At 42.5% G+C, this 23,227-nt stretch overlaps 1 protein-coding gene across 1 annotated transcript in view; it reads right to left on the reverse strand.

Annotated features, from left to right (window-relative positions):
- Positions 1–23,227, reverse strand: part of LRP1B (LDL receptor related protein 1B) — a 1,872,788-nt gene that overhangs the window by 723,654 nt on the left and 1,125,907 nt on the right. Inside the window, exon 23 of the mRNA XM_066577770.1 lies at positions 10,861–11,061. Coding sequence (XP_066433867.1) covers positions 10,861–11,061 — 201 coding nt within the window. The remainder of the gene's footprint in view (positions 1–10,860; positions 11,062–23,227) is intronic.

Genomic DNA, 23,227 nt, shown 5'->3' on the forward strand with positions numbered 1-23,227 from the left:
CCGCAGGTCTTCTGTGCGGTCCATTGCCGATTCCAGCCTCCTGATTGGCTGGAATCGGCACGTGATGGGGCGGAGCTACGAGGAGCCGCTCTCCGGCACGAGCGGCCCCATTCAGAAAAGAAGAAGACCGGACTGTGAAAATTAGACGGCACCATGGAGACGGGGACGCCAGCAACGGAACAGGTAAGTGAATAACTTCTGTATGGCTCATAATTAATGCACAATGTACATTACAAAGTGCATTAATATGGCCATACAGAAGTGTATAGACCCACTTGCTTTCGCGGGACAACCCCTTTAAGTTCTAGCTAAAAACGGAATGAACTTATGTAATGTTAACACAAGGTAGACGAATAAAATGGTGAATGTATCCACTTCTCCTAACTAACCGTATATTTTTCATAGCTCCATGGACACTTGCTAATGTACTCTCCAACCTGCATGTGTTGCTAACATGGGCGGTAAGCTCAGCCATCACAGGAACCCTAGAGAGCTTCGCAATCAAAGTCTTTGTGTTACTAGGACATGGAAGACTATGGTACTATGGTCTTATCAGTAGGTGCTATTCTTGCATCACCCATGTGCAGCAGTCCTAAGGAGCAGCCCCAGATTATTGGAATACGTAAAGTACATTTCAAGCAGTCATTTAGCTTGGTTCCAAAAGCACTGAATACTTGGGTAATCTCAAAAAATGTGGGGGTAGATAAGGACAGCGACCCCCGTTGCTACCCCCTACATGCCGTGATCTATATAGATCGTGGCATGTAGAGGGTTGACAGAGGGAGGGCCCTCACTCTGTGACATCATTGGACCCCCGTGATGTAATCGCCGAGGGCCGATACTGGCGTCCCGGCTTGCCTTTGCATGTGATCCATATAACACGTGATAAGGCATTGCAGTACAGAAGTCCTAGTGATCATAGCTCTTATGGTACAGGTCTCTTCAGGGACATGAAGAGTATTAAAAAAAGGGGGGGGGGGGAGGAAAAAAATAACATGCTAAAAACATAATAAAAAAAAAAACATTTTTTGCTCATTTTTCCCTATTTGTATTAAAAAAGTTAAAATGGAAGAATAAACCCCACATATTTGGTATCATTGTGTAAATTGAACACACTCTTTATCCTGCAAAGCAAAAAACGTAAAAAAAGGCAAAATGCTGATTTTGTTTGTTTTACCACCCAAAAAAATGCAATAAAAGTGATCAAAAAAAGCCGTGTGTACCCCAAAATGGTACAAATACAAATTACAGCTCGTCATGCAAAAAACTAACCCTCACAGAGTTCTGTAGAAAGATAAAAAAGTTATAGAACTTTGAATGCAGCAATGTAAAAATTATTATAATTTCAGAAAAAAATGGGGTTTTATTATGCAAAGGTGGAAAAACAAAAAATCAAGGAGATCTATCCAAAAAAACCCTATAAAGTCTTGGATACCTTTGCATCTTTATTTAAACTAGTTTTGGGCAGAGCGCACAATTAGTAATAGGATGGCGCATTCTGAGGAATTTACACAAGTCTTTGAAGTTATCCCTGCAGCGATCCAGTTACTAACTGCGATGTCTGGGATAATAAAGGGGAGTAAAGGTAATTCTGAAGGGGGCAACAGATTTGGAAATTATTACGCATCTCCATGCTGTGATCCGGCTTCTATAGTAATATAAGAAACTTAAGGCTGGGTTCACACGGGGCGTATTTTTGTCGGAAATCTCGCGGTTTGGCCGCAGCAAAAACAGCGAGATTTCCACCGGGAGAACCGCCGCAGTTTAAGCAGTGGCGGCTTTGAAGCGGTTCGGCGGCGTGCTTTTCCGTTGCGGCCGGCTCTCCCATAGAGGAGAGCGCGGCCGTAACATTAATAAACAAAAAACCGAAAGTAAACAGACATGCTGCTTCTTTTGAAACTGCGGCTGCGGCGGCCGCAGCCGTGGTTTCAACCGGGTTTACTGCAGCGGATTAGCCGTCCCGTGTGGACGAGGTTTCTGAGAAATCTCATCCACATGGCTGGCTAATCCCGAGATTAGCGGCCGCAGGCGGTTTTGCCGCGGGCGGATCTGCTGCAGCAAAACCGCGGCAAATCCGCCCTGTGTGAATCCAGCCTTAGGTACAGAACTCCCAGAGATATTAGCCACGATATAACATCGGCAGGCACAGAGTTTGGAAAGTACTTTTTCATCTTCACCTGACGGTATCGGCTTTCCCATGGCTTGATCAATTACAATCACATAGTAGTAATAAGAAACTTGGGGGAAGGCTATTCTGCCTTTATGGATGGGAAGATATAAAGTGTGTGATTCCCCTTTCTAAACAGGTTTATTAAGAATTTTTCTAGTTTATGAAGGTAAGACACAGGAAAACGGATAGGGAGATTCCTAAATATATGTCTAACAATGTAGGTGATGAAGATTCTGGGTTGCTAGAGGCTATAATTGCATCAGTCCACAGACAAACCGATTTTGTGTTCTCTTCCCCCTATAGTAATTTAAGACACATCTTGTGCGTTCTTCACCCATTCCACTAAGGGCTGCAGGATCAAAACAAATATTAAAGGTGATAGTGGACATCTTTGCTGTGTGCCATTGGAAATATTACATGCTTTAGAGGTGTAACCTGAAGTTAGTAAGGAAGCAGATGGCAGAGAGTACAGTGCCAAAATTGAGTAAAGCTACTCCATATGTCCCAAATTTGAGTAGAATTTCACATAGGTATCTCCAATAGACTCAGTAAAATGCCCTCTTTGCATCAAGACAAAGAAGCAGAGAAGGCGTCAAAGTCTTCTTGATAAAGTTCATAATGTCTACAAATCTACCGAGTACCGACCCTTAACAAACCCGATCCAATTTTGAAAAACCCTAGTGGGTAAAATATGTGCCAACCTAGTGGCTGAAATCTTTGAAAATATTTTTAAGTCCGTGTTAAGTAATGATATAAGACAGACATTTCTAGGTCTAGTTGAGATTTTCCCTGGTTTAGGGAGAGTAATAATCGTGGCGTGTAACATCTCTTTGGGGATTCTACCCGTTGTTTGCATATTGTTAAAAAGAGATAGAATATGAGGGGATAAGGCAGACTGAAAACTGTTCTAGTAATCATTTGGTAAAGCATCAGGGCCAGGAATTACGAGGTTTAAGTGACTTGATGGCACTATTGATTTCTGCAAGAGATATAGGGGGAGATAATGTTTCTAACTACTGTGCAGACACCTTAGGGAATGAAACGGAATTTTAAAAGTTGGATATCTCCACAGTAGTGGGTTGGGGAGTTGGCGGGTCGTCTCAGAGAATATAAAGTGAAGCACAATAATCAGTTATAGCATTTGCTATATTTTGAGTCTTGAATATTTTTTCATTTTGTGAGTTAAAAGTATAAGACATTTTAGAGTTAGCAACTCTGGATATTAGACCCGGTGCCAATAATGCACTAGCTTTATTATTTTGACTATAATACACGGCTGCAGTGCTTGTTCATATTTATATAAGTCTAGTTGATGTAACCGATCTTGGAGGTTACGTATCATATCTGATCTCGTTGGGCAATATTTTGCTTTGTTTAATTGACTCCAATGAATACTATTCGTGAGATGTCATCTTACCTCAGTCTATTCTCCTTTATCTGCAGCTGCTAAGCTTATAAAGTTTTCCCTAATATAAGCTTTATGAGCTCATCATATTGTGGATGGCCATAAGACATGGTGCAGTTGTTATGAAAAAAGTCAAGAACTAATGAGGAAGTTTTGGTCAGGTAAGCATAAATCTTATTTGTATAGCACCAACGTATTCCAAAGCTCTTTCAGGTAATTTATTTATTACCCCCCACCAAGCTGGGGGCTCATTTTACCAACCTCAGAAGGCTGGAATGCTGAGTCAACCTTGAGCCGGCTACCTGAACCATGCGGGAATTGAACCCACAACATTCAGGTTGTGAGCGGGAGCTTAGGACTGCATACTGCTGCCTTAACACTCTGCAGCACAAAGTATGAAGCAGTTGTTCAGTTTCCAAGGAATTTTAGGGGGTCATTATAGCTTTCAGAAACAATTAGAGAGATTGGCATGTGATTGGACCAAGTAATTATACCAATTTTAGAAAATACTACACGTTAAAATAACAGATTATCAGTGATGAACATGTCTAAGCAAGTGTGGGTTTGGTGCATGTTTGAAAAAAATCTTTTTCAGTAAAGTTTTGCAACCTTTATACATCACGAAAATCTTCTTTTTGTGCTAATTGATATAAATCGGTGGGTTTATCTGTCAAACTAGAAGCAGAAGAGTCTAGAGATGGCCACATAACTCTTAACATCTTCTGCAATTAGGACAGTTCCATTCTTATACTGCTTGATTTTTTTGAAAAAAGAACAATAAAATTGTGTTTGTTTTTTGTTTGGGGCATAAATGACTTCTATAGTATAATTTATATTATTTATTGCATGAACCAAGATAATATATCTTCCCATCAGATTGTTAAAGGTCTGAGTTGGAGAAAAAGCTAAAGTATTTTTAACTGCAATGACTCCTCCTCCTTTTTTTGTTGATTGCTGAAGCAGCAAGAATATATGGAAAACATTTGTGTCTTAACCAGGAAATCTCCATATAAGATATTTACAGTCAAACGTTCAGCCTCTTTGCAAAGCAGATACATTTTGCATTGAGTGAAATTATGTGGAAGGCCACTTGGGTTTATATAAATGCAGTGAAACACCTCGTGACCAGCTACCAATATGTGGGTATAAAATACTCTGTTGAAGCCTAGTAAATTGGAAGCACAATTTGAACACTGATTGTAACATGGATTAACATCAATCAACACAAACATATGTTTGAGTATGCAATGACCCTTCAGTGATGACACAGAGGGGCATTTAGAAGTTAAGAACATCTAACCAAAATGTGCATGTGTACCTCTCCGGAGTTATGATGTGCACAGTATGTAAGGCATCCTGGTAAGGATACTCAAAAGAAATATAAAAAAGCTGAATAAAATAAAAAAAACACACTAAATTAAGTTATAAGGTAAGAAATAGCTACACATGCCCTTTAATTCACACAAATGGGAAAAGTTGTAGGGTCATTAACTGATCTCATTTACATCTTAAGGGTCCTGTCTCATAGCTTGCTTTCCTTTAGGTGATTTTGGAACAGTTGTGAGTTCCTAGTCCTGGAGAAGTTCTGTCAGCTTGGCAGGAGAGTCAAAAACCAGTTTCTTCCCTTCTCTTGTTCCCTCTAATATCACAGGAAACCACCATTTGTAGGGAATATTGTTGGCATGCAGAATTTCCGTGGCAGAAGTAAACTTGCAACGTCTTACCAGAGTGGCCGCGGATAGATCAGTACACATCAAATTTCTTTAAATCTGTCTACAAAGTGTTATTCTTTCCTAGCCGCTAGCATCCGTTTATTTTCAAAATGGCAGAAATCTAAATGGGGAGTAACCTCTCTTGGAGTTGATGCAGGCAGAGATTTAGGTTTTGTTATTTGGTGCACTCTGTCAATTTACAGATCAATTTGAGGTGTACTGGAGAGACTGCAACACAGAAATCTGTAAGATATTCTGCAAGTTGCTCTGCTCTAACTGTTTCAGGTATGCCACAGAATTGAACGTTCTTGTGGCTGATTTTTCAAATCTGCCACAATTAATTTAATTGCTTTTAGTTCCTCCTCTACGGCACTTTTTATATCCACTAACTTATTGTGAGCCATTTGTTAGGTTGTGTGTCTGGGACCAGTCGTTCTACAGATGAGGGTTAATTGAGCTGGCTGGGTGTGGTATTCGCCAGCCAATCCCCCTGGTCTGCTACACCTAAATACCAGCTTCTTTTGCCAGAGAATGCTGGTCATTTTATCCTGTTTATGCATTCTGTGGTAATCCCACTCTGAACTTGGTTTTATGAATGTCTAGTCTGTAGTGTGTCTTTCCCTGAGAGCAGTCTGGACACCTGTAGTCCCCGTCTGCATCATATGCAGACCCCCTCTTCTCTTCCCTTTTACAGGTGTGGCCTCCAGACGTCTGATGTCTTATAAGTGTGTCAGGTGGGTGATGCCTGACACTGTTCCCTGTATGTCAGTATGGTGTCTGACTCTTTCCCCTTGGTGTGAGGACACATGCTAGCAATAGTTTATCTATGCATGTGAGCTCTGAGTGGGGTTTCTGTGTTGGGTTTCTCTGTCACCGTGGGGTTTTGCATTTATGCATGATGTGTGGTACTTGTCTGTGCATGTGGCTGGACTTCTGTGTGAACAGTGTTGTGTCCATTGGGTCTGTGCAGGTACCAGACAAGGTGTATGGGCAGTCTTGTTTTATCTTGCATGCAGGTCCCTGGGGTGTTGGTGTGACATATTCAGTGTCTGTGTAGGTTTCCAGACATGAGGTGTGAACAGTCCTGTTCTGTGAGTTGGTGTGAGCTGTGTCGTGTACTGCTATGAATCGTTTGCTATCCAGGGACAGGTAGGTTCCTAGGTTCCAGTGCTTGGTCATTCTTATTGGGGCAATTGCCCTGCTTGCAGGCAGGTTTTCACGTGGTGGTTGTCTTGTTAGAGTAGGGATATGTTATATCTGCTCGTGAGTTCAGTATGCAGAACTACTTTTGGTATTCAGTATTCATTTTGTGTGTGCTTATGGCGTTTGTGTGAATACCATCTTGCGTCCGTGCTGAGGCTTAATGCCATGGCATTGCATGGACTTAACACCGTTGAGAATTCTGCCATTTTAGATTCAGTGTGAGCTCTATCAACATCGCTTTAAGAGATTCCTCAGATACTTATTTGAGGGAGGAGGATAGAGAGTGATCATACTGAAACAAATCCTGCTGAATAATGTGTTGTGATTGGATACATTATGTGCCATCACTATTTCCGCGTTAGCTGCAGCTAATACATGCTAGCAGGTTTGGCTCCTCCTTTCTGCACGATCAGCTCCAGCAAGGGTGCTGGATTGTGAGAGGGTGACATACCAGAGCTTCCCTAAGAAACATCCAGTGATGAAGTAAGGGAAGACACCTGTGAAGCTACAACACCATTGCCTTCTAATTCAGGGAGCATGCTGCCGACTCCATATTGTGACCTTGTGCAAGGAAAGAACTATGTGAGTCTTGCAGAGTTTATATTCCTTTTTGCTTTCCCATGATGCAGGAGCACTAGAAGAGATATGTGATCCCATTCTGTCACCAATGACGCACGAAGGATGCCACAAGAGCCGATTTATAGCACGGGGCAATGGAGATCGTGAATGTGCAGCATACGCCATGCACTGAAGGCTACAACCCCCTATATATAATTTTTGAAATTATTTTTTATTCCAGTTTTGGGGAAGTGAAATGATCAGAAAACAGCTATTTTGGCAATTTTTTAGAGTGTTTTTTTTACAGAATATACCATGCTAGATAAATAATGTAATATTTTGTAGTTTGGATTGTTATGGGTTTGATTAAACCAATTAAGTGTAGCTTTTTTCAATATTTAAAGCCTTGTATAAGGAAAAAAGTTTAAAAACTTTCTTTAAAAACATTTAGGTGCCACAATCTGCAATGACTGCCGCATTTGTGGGGTTAAACAGTGTAGAGGAGTGATTAGATGAGCGAGTCATCATCAGGTTTACCACTTTTCTGAAAAGAAAAACCTGTACGTGACAATCAGAGAGCAAATATGCTCTCTGATTTAAAGAGAGGTTGGGGGGATAACATGAACAAAAATGAATGTCACCCCTCCCCTGGATAAGGAACATAAACAGAGAATCACAGATCATCTCTGCTGCCCCGGTCTGCCCACCCTCTACTCCTCCGCACACTGAAAGATGACAGCTGCATTCAGTATTTTCCTGACTCCAGTTCAGAGGGCGGTACCTCTGGTTCTGTAAGGGCTGCTAGCATGAATTTGGTGTCATTTTAAAGCCAATAATCTTCGCTTTACTAAGACACCAGCGTGTCGATAGCCTTGGTAGAAGCAGAGCTACAGCCATTTAATGCAGAACAAAATATTTATCCAAAACCCATTTCCCTTTCCTGCAGAAGGAACAGAGCTCCTCCTAAGTTGTAGGCAGTTAATGCTTCTATGCTGATATGTGCCGTATACACAGCCATATTGTTGGGTGTTACCATGACTATCACCTCCACCACAGGATTCTGATGTTTGGTGCATGCTCAGTCCACACATAAGAGTGACACTGTGGAAACAGACATGAAGCATGAGACATATGGTGAACACGCATACACTTTTTGCTTCTGTGGAGTGTTTGTGGTGACGGGTGTCGTGTGGCTGGTATGATGACTTTATGTAGACTGGTATTATCATGTTTTCATGGTGATATGAGTTGCATAAACTGGGCACAGCCATGTTGGTAGTCGCTGTAGTACCCCAGAGTTGGGTACTACTGTACTTCTGTACTTCTTTGGTTGTGTAGAGGATTAATTCATGTTGGTTTTCATGCATTGTAAAGTTTATGTTTTACTGTAGTAATGATGCATTCCATGTTTCACTGTATGGTATCATCTGGCAAAGTCCTCCAGCCCCTTAGTGAGTACAGGTCACCTAGCAACAGCTAGGGGAGTGGTTATCCAAGCTTTTCCAAAATGGAGGGCCTGCGATACGTAGATTCCCTTTAGGCTGGGTTGGAGTGACAGTATAAAAGAGAGGTGTGGGCGGAGCTAAGTCAGTCTAGTCAGCTGAGAGGAGTCTGAAGGAGACCGAGGAGAAGGAGAAAGTCTCTGCAAGTCATCGCAGATCAGCCAGTGTGGTGGGAAGGGGAACATGAAAAGTGTGAGTAACCAAAGACAAGTTGTTTTGGAGAGAGAAATAGAGAAATGGGAAAAGTTCAAACAGAAGGAGACAGCAGCAAGAAGCTATTACAAATAGCAAAGCCAGAAACGAGTTAAATCCTTATAGTCCCAGCCAGAGAAACAAAAAAAAATGAATTAATAAATTGCCAATGACATATGCCATACTGTGACTTCGGAGCTCATGACCACAAGAACTTACCTTTCGCACAAGTTGTAAAATGTCATAAGGGCTACTGTATGTGGTCGAACCCTGTGAAGCACCACAAAGGAGAAGCTTTCTGTAGACAAATCTGCTGAGCTGAGGGTAGCTCATCATATATTCTAGCAATAGTTTGAAGTTATATATTTATGCTATAGCTCTGCACTGTTGTCTGTCCTCTGACATACATTTTAAAGCCAAATATTTCCATAGTATTAAGAACTACTTCAAAGAAACTTCATGCCTTTTGAAGAACCTTTGAGGTGCTTCTTTCAAAAGGATACACAACCATGGACGCTGTGAACCTTTAAGAAGATTTTGTATACAGTTCTCTTTCACAACTTGCATGACATTCATTGTAAACTCCAACACTTTTGCTAAACATACTGTGTATCACATCAGCTTAGACGGTGGTATTGCATTTTTGTCAACCTACTCCATAGTTTGCTAAGGTCTTTGCCTACAGTAAAGATCAGCGTTGTCACCAGCCATGGGTGTACCAACAGCACCTCTAAATTCGTGATTTTAGGTCTTCGCTACCCAGAAAAATTAAGTCTGAGGACTGCAAGCAAGCACGCCGGAGTTCCGGAGGCCAGTGGGAGGACACGGACCACGGCTGCTAGGTAAGTATAATAAGACATCCCCAGAAAATAAGACATTTTGGGGCACAAATTAATATGACAGGGTCTTATTTTGGGGGAAGATGTGATAAACCTCTAAGTGAAAAGCAAAGGCTTGTTATTGGACTGTACCGCTTCCCACAAATAATCCACTTGTACTTCAAATTAGGGATGAATGAAGACCCTATTAGGTGATTACATGACGCATTTCAAGACCAGACTTGGCTTTTCTCTAATGTTATTCTGAAGAAAAGACCAGTCCAATTGTGAAATGCTTCAATGTTATCACCTAATAAAGCCTTCATTCGGTCATTGCTTGAAGTCCTGATGGATTATAATATGGCAGTATGCATAAGGTCATAGTATTTTAAAGGAAGACATTGGTGAAGTTCTTTCACTTTCTGTGGGAGACAGACCGTAAAGTCTGATACCGGAGTGCCCAACCTCTGGGCTCCTCATCTATCAGGAAAATGTGGGTCTCCACACTGCAACTCCTTAGAGTTTCATGGCCACCTCAAGAAGTAGATTGGCAGTTTCCTGTCCTCCCAATTGGTGGTAGTCCTTTGCATATGGCATAAATGTATTTTAAGGGAATAGTCATGTTACTGACTAACTTTGCTGCAGTAATCGAGGTCAGCAAATTAATATTATTGTATAGTGATGTGTGAACTTTTGAAAAGTTTGGGTTGCCCAGTTCACCAAATTCCAGCAAGTTTTGGTCTGAATAAGTTTGAACCAATTTGGAACTTCACCAACTATACCCCTAAAATTGCTGCATTACACTAAGAGCCATAAAATCTCTGTATTAACCCTATTAGGTCACCTAGGAGTATATCTAAGGCCAAGTTACTGAAGAAGAGAAAAGAGGAAGAAGAACTGTTTGAAAGGCATTGTGGGCTACCCTGAGGTTATGTGACCATTCCCTTTTCTCCTTTCTACCATGTGGCACATGCCATTTCAGTGATTTCAGCTTAGATGAAGCACCCAAGGTTTGGGTTTGCACTGAACTAACCATTTAGCAAAGTTTCACCCGAAACAAGTTGTTTGGTTCAATCAGCACAATTATTGTATTTGTGTCACAAAAATAATACCCAGAACTAGTGCCAGTAATGCCCATCGCCATGGCAACTTCCACCATAGTGGATATTAGCAAATGAGGTATTCTTCCACAGAGCATATATCAATTGTCTACAAAGATATTATTTTCTTCATCATGATCTCGGTTTTGTATGAATGACTGCTATAAATTCAGAATAATTTAATTCAAACTGAGAAATACCACAAATTTCGCCTTCATCAGATCCGTCAGGACAATCTCTTCTCCCATTGCATAGCTTCTCAGGCTGCAGGCAGATGGAGGTATCGTTAGCACAGGGGTATTTGGGTGGTCCACACAAATAACCTTCGCAATTATCCTCATCAGAATGGTCGTCACAATCAATATCTCCATCACATACCCATGCATTGCTAATGCATCTCCCTTGGGAAACAAAATAACAGACATATCAGTAGGACTGTTCAATACACTTGCATCTCTAAAAGCTATAGCCTATAAAAACAGCAGTGGGAGCAATTCACTACAAGCTTGTGCATCGCACCACCCCAGTCGTGTACACAGTGGGCTCATCTGCTTTTATGATTTACACATATAGACTTCATCCAGAAGTAGCTGTAGGAACTACTTCTATATCTTTTCCTTTTGGGTCCCACTATCCGTGTTGAGTGAACTGGTCGAAGCCCATTTTGGGTTGAACTTTGATAAACTTTTGTTTTGGATGAACTTGGGGCGGTCTGTCTCAGCCAAACCACCACCGTATCGGTGAAGTTCCTGTTCAGTTTGAACTAATGTGGACTGAACCAAACTTTTTGCTGAAATTTGGTGAACCGGCCAAACCAAACTTTTGAAAAGTTGGCTCATCTCTACTCACAATCTAATTCAGATACACAATAGGAACCATTTCATAGGAAGCCAAGGAAGTAATCAGGAAATCAGAAGGGCTATACAACTGTTGGAAATATTCTGTAAAGTAATAAAGGAAGCTGCTACTCTGCTGTTCTTTTCCCCGGCATCCAGGGCTGCAGCTCCCATAGCCCTCCAGGTCTTTGCTTACAAATGCCAACCATACGACTGCTGCAGCTAATCTGTGGCCACAGTGATCTCCTGCTGTACTCCTGGCATCATGGTTCCCATTACTGAGTGGTGATGCCAGGGGCAAGGTCATGTGTAGCTGTTTGTAAACACATACCAGGAGATCCGCTGGAGCTGCATGCTGGATTGGCAGCGGGAAATCCATGATTGGGGCATCTATTATTGTTCTGCAGTATTTGCAGCATTTGAAAAAAATGTCCAGCAGTTGTATAACCTCTCTAATTCAATGAGCCCTTTAAAGGGGTAGTACCACAACAAACTTTAATCACCTATCTTTAAGGTAGGTGATAAAGTCTGATCAGAGGGGATCTCACCACTGAGACGCCCAGCGATCGTGAGAACAGGGGTCACATATCCCCCCTCTTCTCCTCATTGCTGGCTTGTTGTACCCAACTGTAGTAATGTCTGATTGAATGGACTTAAAGGGGTCGCGCTACTTCTAGCTGTTTTGCTGCAGGAAGCAGACAGCTCCCTTCATTGCACAGTTCCCATTCACTTCAATAGGACTCAGCCTGCAGTACCAAGTTGGGCCACTGCATAATGTACAGAGCTGTCTCCCTCCTGCAGCAAATCAGCTAGAAGCGAGATGGCCCCTTTAAGGTAAATAGGTGACTGAATGACCAGCAATAAAATGCGTGTTGATGATGTAAATAATCTTTTATGCAAAAATGAAATCTAGTACATAAAGGGTTCACTGTACGAGTCCCATTGAAATCTAATAACATATATTTGTGATACCACAACAAACACAGTTTATAACGAACAATGCGTCTGTAATAAGAAGTCATTATCTCAACTACTGAGTATTTGATGCAACAAAAAAAAACACTTCTTTTCATTTTTTTTTCATGTCAGCCTCGCAGTGACAAGACTTGAGACTTGTTGACATATGTTTCATCGGCAATATCAATCATTGCACATCTTCCGGAAACAGGGAAAAAAATTCAATTGTCTTGTCCTAGAAGTATCACATTTGAATTACAAATTGTTTTATTATGCAAAAAAGATGGTATTTTATTCCACAAAGTAATTCGGAGAAGTAAATCAGCTTAATTAAATACATTCTACTTCCCAACATCGGAGGGAGATGAGTGAAATATGATCTTTCCTAAACTTGACTTTGCTGGGCAGCGATGCAGCGTACCAGAGTGCCTAAAGGACTGACTAAAGTACATAGTGCCTAAAGGACTGACTAAAGTACGTAGTACCTAAAGGACTGACTAAAGTACGTAGTGCCTAAAGGACTGACTAAAGTACGTAGTGCCTAAAGGACTGACTAAAGTACGTAGTGCCTAAAGGACTGACTAAAGTACGTAGTGCCTAAAGGACTGACTAAAGTACATAGTGCCTAACGAACTGACTAAAGTACATAGTGCCTAAAGGACTGACTAAAGTACATAGTGCCTAAAGGACTGACTAAAGTACATAGTGCCTAACGAACTGACTAAAGTACATAGTGCCTAACGAACTGACTAAAGTACATAGTGCCTAAATGACTGACTAAAGTACGTAGTGCCTAAAGGACTGACTAAAGTACGTAGTGCCTAAAGGACTGACTAAAGTGCGTAGTGCCTAAATGACTGACTAAAGTACATAGTGCCTAAAGGACTGACTAAAGTACGTAGTGTCTAAAGGACTGACTAAAGTACATAGTGCCTAAAGGACTGACTAAAGTACGTAGTGCCTAAAGGACTGACTAAAGTACATAGTGCCTAAAGGACTGACTAAAGTACATAGTGCCTAAAGGACTGACTAAAGTACATAGTGCCTAAAGGACTGACTAAAGTACGTAGTGCCTAAAGGACTGACTAAAGTACATAGTGCCTAAAGGACTGACTAAAGTACGTAGTGCCTAAAGGACTGACTAAAGTACGTAGTGACTAAAGGACTGACTAAAGTACGTAGTGCCTAAAGGACTGACTAAAGTGCGTAGTGCCTAAATGACTGACTAAAGTGCGTAGTGCCTAAAGGACTGACTAAGGTACGTAGCGCCTAAAGGACTGACTAAAGTACGTAGTGCCTAAAGGACTGACTAAAGTATGTAGTGCCTAAAGGACTGACTAAAGTTGGTAGTGACTAGAGGACTGACTAAAGTACGTAGTGCCTAAAGGACTGACTAAAGTATGTAGTGACTAAAGGACTGACTAAAGTATGTAGTGCCTAAAGGACTGACTAAAGTACGTAGCGACTAAAGGACTGACTAAAGGACTGACTAAAGCGCGTAGCGACTAAAGGACTGACTAAAGTGCGTAGTGCCTAATGGGCTGACTAAAGTACGTAGTGCCTAAAGGACTGACTAAAGTGTGTAGTGCCTAAAGGACTGACTAAAGAACGTAGTGCCTAAAGGAGTGACTAAAGTACGTAGCGCCTAAAGGACTGACTAAAGTACGTAGTGCCTAAAGGACTGACTAAAGTAAGTAGTGCCTAAAGGACTGACTAAAGTACGTAGTGCCTAAAGGACTGACTAAAGTACGTAGTGCCTAAAGGACTGACTAAAGTACGTAGTGACTAAAGGACTGACTAAAGTACGTAGTGCCTAAAGGACTGACTAAAGTACGTAGTGACTAAAGGACTGACTAAAGTAAGTAGTGCCTAAAGGACTGACTAAAGTACGTAGTGCTTAAAGGACTGACTAAAGTACATAGTGCCTAAAGGACTGACTAAAGTGCGTAGTGACTAAAGGACTGACTAAAGTACGTAGTGCCTAAAGGACTGACTAAAGTACGTAGTGCTTAAAGGACTGACTAAAGTACATAGTGCCTAAAGGACTGACTAAAGTGCGTAGTGACTAAAGGACTGACTAAAGTACGTAGTGCCTAAAGGACTGACTAAAGTACGTAGTGCCTAAAGGACTGACTAAAGTACGTAGTGACTAAAGGACTGACTAAAGTACGTATTGACTAAAGGACTGACTAAAGTACGTGGTGACTAAAGGACTGACTAAAGTACGTAGTGCCTAAAGGACTGACTAAAGTACGTAGTGACTAAAGGACTGACTAAAGTAAGTAGTGCCTAAAGGACTGACTAAAGTACGTAGTGCTTAAAGGACTGACTAAAGTACATAGTGCCTAAAGGACTGACTAAAGTGCGTAGTGACTAAAGGACTGACTAAAGTACGTAGTGCCTAAAGGACTGACTAAAGTACGTAGTGCCTAAAGGACTGACTAAAGTACGTAGTGACTAAAGGACTGACTAAAGTACGTATTGACTAAAGGACTGACTAAAGTACGTGGTGACTAAAGGACTGACTAAAGTACGTAGTGCCTAAAGGATTGACTAAAGTACGCAGTGACTAAAGAACTGACTAAAGTACGTAGTGCCTAAAGGACTGACTAAAGTACATAGTGCCTAAAGGACTGACTAAAGTATGTAGTGACTAAAGGACTGACTAAAGTACGTAGTACCTAAAGGACAGACTAAAGTACGTAGTGACTAAAGGACTGACTAAAGTACGTAGTACCCAAAGGACTGACTAAAGTACGTAGTGCCTAAAGGACTGACTAAAGTATGTAGTGCCTAAAGGACTGACTAAAGTACATAGTGCCTAAAGGAGATTGTGCGCCATTCTTCCAGGATGGAAACTTTTCATCTTATTTATTTGTTTTTTGGTCTTATTTTCTAACTCTTGAAGGGTTGAAACATTTGAGAATGAAGTCATTGATTTCCGGACTTGTCATGAATTTACAATATAAGAACCAAGTGCTCTTAGATTCTTTGCTTAATTCAATGTACATTTCGAGTAATTAGTAAGCAACATTTTAACTGAAGGTATCTTCAGCCTCACAGATTACGATATCACATGACACCGGGGTGTTACAAAACGATGTAAAACCATCTCATCACTCAGATACAGAAATATGATATCCATAGAAACCAACTCAAAAAGCTTCATTTAGCAAAACTGTCTGGCAGTGGGGGCTTATTCTGAAGGCCGACTCCCACAGGTATTGAGCCGGGTAAAAAAAATCATTATTGGTCATTCCGAGCATTTTACAGCGATCACAGGCTTTCATCGTTTCTGCATATTTTTTGCCTATAAGCAGCAGAATGGTGTGAATGGCTGGAAATATACTAATAAAGATCGGGACGTGATGGTGTCAAATCTTCATGCGGCGCGTATGGACGAACGTAAAAAGGCATACAGCCGTGTGAAGGAGGCCTGAGACTGTCCTTGTTGCTATAGCAGCCAATCACATCACAGCTTTAGGGTGAAGTCACACGAACGTATATCGGCTCGGTTTTCACGCCGAGCCGATATACGTTGTCCTCATGTGCAGGGGGGGGGGGGAGGCTGGAAGAGCCCAGGAGCAGGAACTGAGCTCCCGCCCCCTCTCTGCCTCCTCTCTGCCCCTCTGCACTATTTGCAATGGGGAGAGGCGGGACAGGGGCGGGGCTAATTCCCGCCACTTAGCCTCGCCCCCGTCCCACCTCCTCTCATTGCAAATAGTGCAGAGGGGCGGAGAGGAGGCAGAGAGGGGGCGGGAGCTCAGTTCCTGCTCCTGGGCTCTTCCGTCCTCCCCCCCCCCCCCCCCCCTGCACATGAGGACAACGTATATCGGCTCGGCGTGAAAACCGAGCCGATATACGTTCGTGTGAATGCACCCTTAGGGTGCGTTCACACGAGCGCATAAACGGCGCGTTTTTGCGCCCAATCGTATATACGTGACCATCTGAGGCGTTGGTTTGCAATGTATTCGTTCGCACGGGCGATTTCACGGCGCGTAAAAACGGCAATCCGAAAAAAACGGAATATACGCGACCGAAATACGCGTCAACGCATATTCGATGGCCGAAAAGATAGTTTGCAAAGTAGGAACAAACGAAAATACGCTTTCTAGCTCTGGTCATGATCGCCAAAAAACGTTCTTTCCGGCGATTATACGCTATGCACGTGCGAACGTAAATACGCCTACGCTCGTGTGAACGCACCCTTAGGGTGGCTTCACAGACAATCTATCAATGCAGCTCTTTGAGCTGGCGGGGAAATTAAACCCCAACTGCTGAAAGAGCTGCTTCTGATTGGCTGAGGCGCTCAGCCAATCACAGGCAGCTCTTGCTGAATGAACGACAGGTAAGAGATTCTGTGATTAGCTGAGCGCCTCAGCCAATCAGAAGCAGATCCTTCAGCAGGCGGAGATTTTAATTCCCTGGCTGCTCAAAGAACTACCTTGCAGAGTCGGGGACAGCGCAGAGAGGACGCGGCTAAGCCCAGGCAGCTGAAGAAAGGTGAGAATGTTTTTTTTTTTATTTTTTTTTACACTAGTTTGCCTTGTTTTTCAGGGAAGAGCTTATATTTAAAGCCGTTCCCTGAAAAACAATTACGGGGTGCCGGCAGCTGGATCCTCTGCCGCAGCTGTCATCTGTGACAGCTGTGGCAGGGAATTATTTATCCCCGTGAGGGACACGGCTGCGGCGGACAGGTAAGTATATATATATATATATATATATATATATATATATATATATATATATATATATGTATATCTATATATATATATTATTTTTTACACTAAAATGGTTGTTTTTCAGGGAAGGGGTAATATTTCAAGCACTTCCCTGAAAAACAATTAAGGGGTTCATATCCATGCGGGATAGCAATGTGTCTCACAACACACAAATCTTGTGATATAACCCCGGGTCACTTCCACTTCAGGGATATCAATCTGGCCAGTTTGGAAGCAGAAGTGATTGGGAATCACTTTCACCTGCTTTGGTATAAATGAAAGTTACAACATGAACAGTGACCGGGGCCGGAAAAAGAGGATGAGGTAAGCTGTAACCATCACTGATAGGCATGCTCTGTGACCTGTGCAGGAAGGGGAAGAGGTGAGCTGTGACTATTGTGAATGGTGGACCCTGTGTTATCTATATATAGATGTCCCCTCTCAGTGTAATCCTGTCTGTACAGGGAGGGGAGGAGGTGAGCTGTGACTATTGTGAATGGTGGACCCTGTGTTATCTATATATAGATGTCCCCTCTCAGTGTAATCCTGTCTGTACAGGGAGGGGAAGAGGTGAGCTGTGACTATTGTGAATGGTGGACCCTGTGTTATCTATATATAGATGTCCCCTCTCAGTGTAATCCTGTCTGTACAGGGAGGGGAAGAGGTGAGCTGTGACTATTGTGAATGGTGGACCCTGTGTTATCTATATATAGATGTCCCCTCTCAGTGTAATCCTGTCTGTACAGGGAGGGGAGGAGGTGAGCTGTGACTATTGTGAATGGTGGACCCTGTGTTATCTATATTAAGATGTCCCCTCTCAGTGTAATCCTGTCTGTACAGGGAGGGGAAGAGGTGAGCTGTGACTATTGTGAATGGTGGACCCTGTGTTATCTATATATAGATGTCCCCTCTCAGTGTAATCCTGTCTGTACAGGGAGGGGAGGAGGTGAGCTGTGACTATTGTGAATGGTGGGTCCTGTGTTATCTATATATAGGTGTCTCCTCCCAGTATAATCCTGGAGAACTGGGGGCTATTATGATTTTATTAAATATAGAATGTGACATTGAAAAAAAAAAAAAAAAAATGTTTTTTTAAAAATATATTTTTAACATAAAAACTTGGTTTATACAAAAGGCCATTTTCTGCTGACATTCCTTTTAAATACATTGTAGGACTTCTGTCCTCACGCTTAAGTTTTAATTCTCGCTTTACAAACACTGAGTGGGATTTTTTTTTCATACAATTACTGGAAGAATCCTAAAAGTTAACGGTATACTTTATGACTTTATTTTGGAGTCTCCTGCGTATCGTCTGCCGTGTTACTCCTAATGAAGGCGTCCGCACATTTAAGCCCCTAAGGAATGCCGCTATTGTGGCAGCTGGAATCCATTTATGTCTGCAGATACAAAGTATAGATGAGTGAGGCATGAGCCGGATGACACTGAGGGGTTACAGGATATTTGTAGGGGCTACTTTAACCTAACTGAAAATTGGGTCTGGAACGAGGAAGACATGAATTGGAAACTCCACTAACAGCTCTGCAAATCACTGACAACTACATCCTGACCAATTTATTATCAAAGTCACAAAGTCTGTGTGAACCTGGAGGCCGCTCTTAGCCGGCTTTCATTTTGTCTTGTTCCCTTCTATGTTTTTCGCTCCCCAAAGACTTATTTTTTAATAATCTATTGTCACAATATCATCGCATGATAAGGGTGCAATTATTTTAGTAATGAGGAAGGGCAGGGGTTAACACATCCATGCAGGTAACAGCAAACATTATGAGTTAACCTATCAGCCGGATGTACCAGCAGCTACTGAGATTGTTTCTAGCTCTGGAGAACCTGGCAGCTTAGTGCATTACAGGGAACGAGCAATGACTTAGATGCACAGGGTGTAATACTTCACGACACCTGTAGAGGCACTGCAGATTAATACTTGCTGCCAAGTGTCCAAACAATTGACAGCTGCTCATTGGGAGTCCCAGCAGTGGGGATATCCCTTTTACACATTGATTAAATGGACTATATCACCTTTTCTTTTAATTAATAAAACCAGATAGTAAAACATTTTCCATTTTTCTAATCTATTTTTTTCTGTTTTTAGAATTTCTTCTATCACTATGGGGCAGATATCTTGTCTGCACAGCACTATGGAGGTGGATATATTGTCTGTACAGCAGTATGGGGCGGATATCTTGTCTGTACAGCCGTATGGGGGCAGATATCTTGTCTGTACAGCACTATGGGGCAGATATCTTGTCTGTACCGCACTATGGGGCAGATATTTTGTATGTTCAGCACTATGGGGCAGATATCTTGTCTGTACAGCACTATGGGGCGGATATCTTGTCTGTACAACACTATAGGGCAATATCTTGCCTATACAGCAGTATGGGGCGGATATCTTGTCTGCACAGCACTATGGGGGCGGATATCTTGTCTGTACAGGACTATGGGGTGGATATCTTGTCTGTACAGCACTATGGGGCAGATATCTTGTCTGTACAGCACTATGGGGGGGGTGGATATCTTGTCTGTACAGCACTATCTGGCGGATATTTTGTCTGTACAGGACTATGGGGCGGATATCTTGTCTGTACAGCACTATGGGGTGGATATCTTGTCTGTACAGCACAATAGTGGCAGATATCTTACCTATACAGCACTATGGGGCAGATATATTGTCTGTACAGCACTATGGGGCGGATATCTTGTCTGTACAGCACTATGGGACAGATATCTTGTCTGTACAGCATTATGCGGCAATATCTTGCCTATACAGCACTATGGGGCGGATATCTTGTCTGTACAGCACTATGGGGGCAGATATCTTGTATGTACAGCACTATGGGGCAGATATCTTGTCTGTACCGCACTATGGGGCTGATATTTTGTATGTTCAGCACTATGGGGCAGATATCTTGTCTGTACAGCACTATGGGGCGGATATCTTGTCTGTACAACACTATAGGGCAATATCTTGCCTATACAGCAGTATGGGGCGGATATCTTGTCTGCACAGCACTATGGGGGCGGATATCTTGTCTGTACAGGACTATGGGGTGGATATCTTGTCTGTACAGCACTATGGGGCAGATATCTAGTATGTATAGCACTATGGGGCAGATATCTTGTCTGTACAGCATTATGCGGCAATATCTTGCCTATACAGCACTATGGGGCGGATATCTTGTCTGTACAGCACTATGGGGGCAGATATCTTGTCTGTACAGCACTATGGGGCAGATATCTTGTCTGTACCGCACTATGGGGCAGATATTTTGTATGTTCAGCACTATGGGGCAGATATCTTGTCTGTACAGCACTATGGGGCGGATATCTTGTCTGTACAACACTATAGGGCAATATCTTGCCTATACAGCAGTATGGGGCGGATATCTTGTCTGCACAGCACTATGGGGGCGGATATCTTGTCTGTACAGGACTATGGGGTGGATATCTTGTCTGTACAGCACTATGGGGCAGATATCTAGTATGTATAGCACTATGGGGCAGATATCTTGTCTGTACAGTACTATGGGGCGGTGGGGTGGATATCTTGTCTGTACAGCACTATGGGGCGGATATTTTGTCTGTACAGGACTATGCGGCGGATATCTTGTCTGTACAACACTATGGGGTGGATATCTTGCCTGTACAGGACTATGGGGTGGATATCTTGTCTGTACAGCACTATGGGGAGGATATCTTGCCTGTACAGCACAATAGTGGCAGATATCTTACCTGTACAGCACTATGGGGCAGATATCTTGTCTGTACAGCACTATGGGGCAGATATCTTGTCTGTACAGCATTATGGGGCAATATCTTGCCTATACAGCACTATGGGGCGGATATCTTGTATGTACAGCACTATGGGGCAATATCTTGCCTGTACAGGACTATGGAGTGGATATCTTATTTGTACAGCACTATGGGGCAGATATCTAGTATGTATAGCACTATGGGGCAGATATCTTGTCTGTACAGCACTATGGGGGGTGGGGTGGATATCTTGTCTGTACAGCACTATGGGGCGGATATTTTGTCTGTACAGGACTATGGGGCGGATATCTTGTCTGTACAGCACTATGGGGCGGATATCTTGTCTGTACAGCACAATAGTGGCAGATATCTTACCTATACAGCACTATGGGGCAGATATCTTGTCTGTACAGCACTATGGGGCGGATATCTTGTCTGTACAGCACTATGGGGAAGATATCTTGTCTGTACAGCATTATGCGGCAATATCTTGCCTATACAGCACTATCGGGTGGATATCTTGTATGTACAGCACTATGGGGCAATATCTTGCCTGTACAGGACTATGGGGTGGATATCTTGTCTGTACAGCACAATAGTGGCAGATATCTTACCTGTACAGCACTATTGGGGCGGATATCTTGTATCTACAGCACTATGGGGCGGATATCTTGTCTGTACAGCACTATGGGGGAGGATATCTTGCCTGTACAGGACTATGGGACAATATCTTGCCTATACAGTACTATGGGGTGGATATTTTGTCTGTACAGCACTATGGGGCAATATATTGCCTATACAGCACTATCTGAATTACATCTTTTAAAAAAGGAATACATTGCCATGGCATAGCCAATTCATCAATCCTGCCTCCACAACACAACAGCTGTGATTGGTTCTCGAGTGCTGCTCAGTCAATCAATGGAGCACTGGATGAAACAACTACAGCCATCGTATTGGTTCATTAAGCATTGCATTGATTGGCTGAGCAGCGGTCGAGAACCAATCAGAGCCATCACTTCCTGGAGGTGGGATTTATGAGTCCTGTAATCAGGAAGTAATCTTCTGTGGGCGGCCAAAGACTGAAGAACACGCTAGAGCTCTGGAGGGCAGCAGGAGGTCCTAAACCAAGCCTGCTAGGTAAGTAAAATAGGACCTAGTGCCTCTTTTGGGACAAAAATTTTTATAAGACGAGGTCTTATTTTCAAGGAAACACTGTTGGAGATAAAACAGCTTCAGCTTATCATGTATATTGCTGGAGGGACTGCAGTTTATTAACAGGACCGTAGATGGCGCTGTCACTAATACTTATATATAGTCTCTCTGGTATTGATTTTTTTTTGTCTGTACTGCTGTATACTCACTGATTTTCTTTCATTTTTCATTTTCAGTCCACCATGTAAAGTTTATCTCTTTGAATCCACGCGTGGATCCAGTAAAACACGCGCTTGTATAGGCGTGTGAAAAAACATTGCACTTTGCACATTCACACCCATATGTTCTGTCTTTTGCAGGGGCAAATTTTAAGCGCATGTAAAAATCGCACATGTGACCGCTTCCATTGGACACCATTGGTTCTATATAGATGCGATGTATAATCTACACACCTATACTGGTGTGAAAAAATTGTTTGTGTGACCGAGACCTGATACTGCTTCTATTGTCAGTGAGAAGACTGCTACACTACACTGCCACAAGTCAGGAAGTTCCCGCCTGTTAGGCTCCGGGGTCAACGTGAAAAATTAGGATGTGTTTTAAACATAGATTGTATCTGGAAGTTAAAAATCAGGCGCACATCTGTTATAGACTCCCTGCTCATCTCACACAATCTACCAGACTTTAACCTCTCTTGCTCTGTAGATGTTTTTTTGTGGTCTGACCACACCCCGGCCAGCGGCACCCTAAATAATGTGATAGGTACGAGATGGTACCACGACTGGCGGCTCAACGATAACCTACTAAATGACGCACTATGTATAAAAGATGTCCAGACAGCCATCAAAAACTTCACCAACAACCATTTGTCAGACACCACATCGGCCCCCATTCAGTGGGAAGCCTTGAAGTACGTAATTCGGGGAATACGCATATCACATGGCTCCAGACTAAAAAAAAGAGAGGTCTCAAAAACTAGAGACCCCCCTCATAAACCTAAATCCCTTAGAAATCCCCAGTAAGTCCTCTCCATCTGACCAGTTGCGTGCAGAGATATCCGCTCTTCGCCAACAAATCCTCTTTATACTAGATCAAGCTTCTCTATGTTATAGAGGCAGAGTCCAGAGCGG

The sequence above is a fragment of the Eleutherodactylus coqui genome, chromosome 8, assembly GCF_035609145.1.
Source record: "Eleutherodactylus coqui strain aEleCoq1 chromosome 8, aEleCoq1.hap1, whole genome shotgun sequence".
In the NCBI taxonomy this organism is placed as follows: Eukaryota; Metazoa; Chordata; class Amphibia; order Anura; family Eleutherodactylidae; genus Eleutherodactylus; species Eleutherodactylus coqui.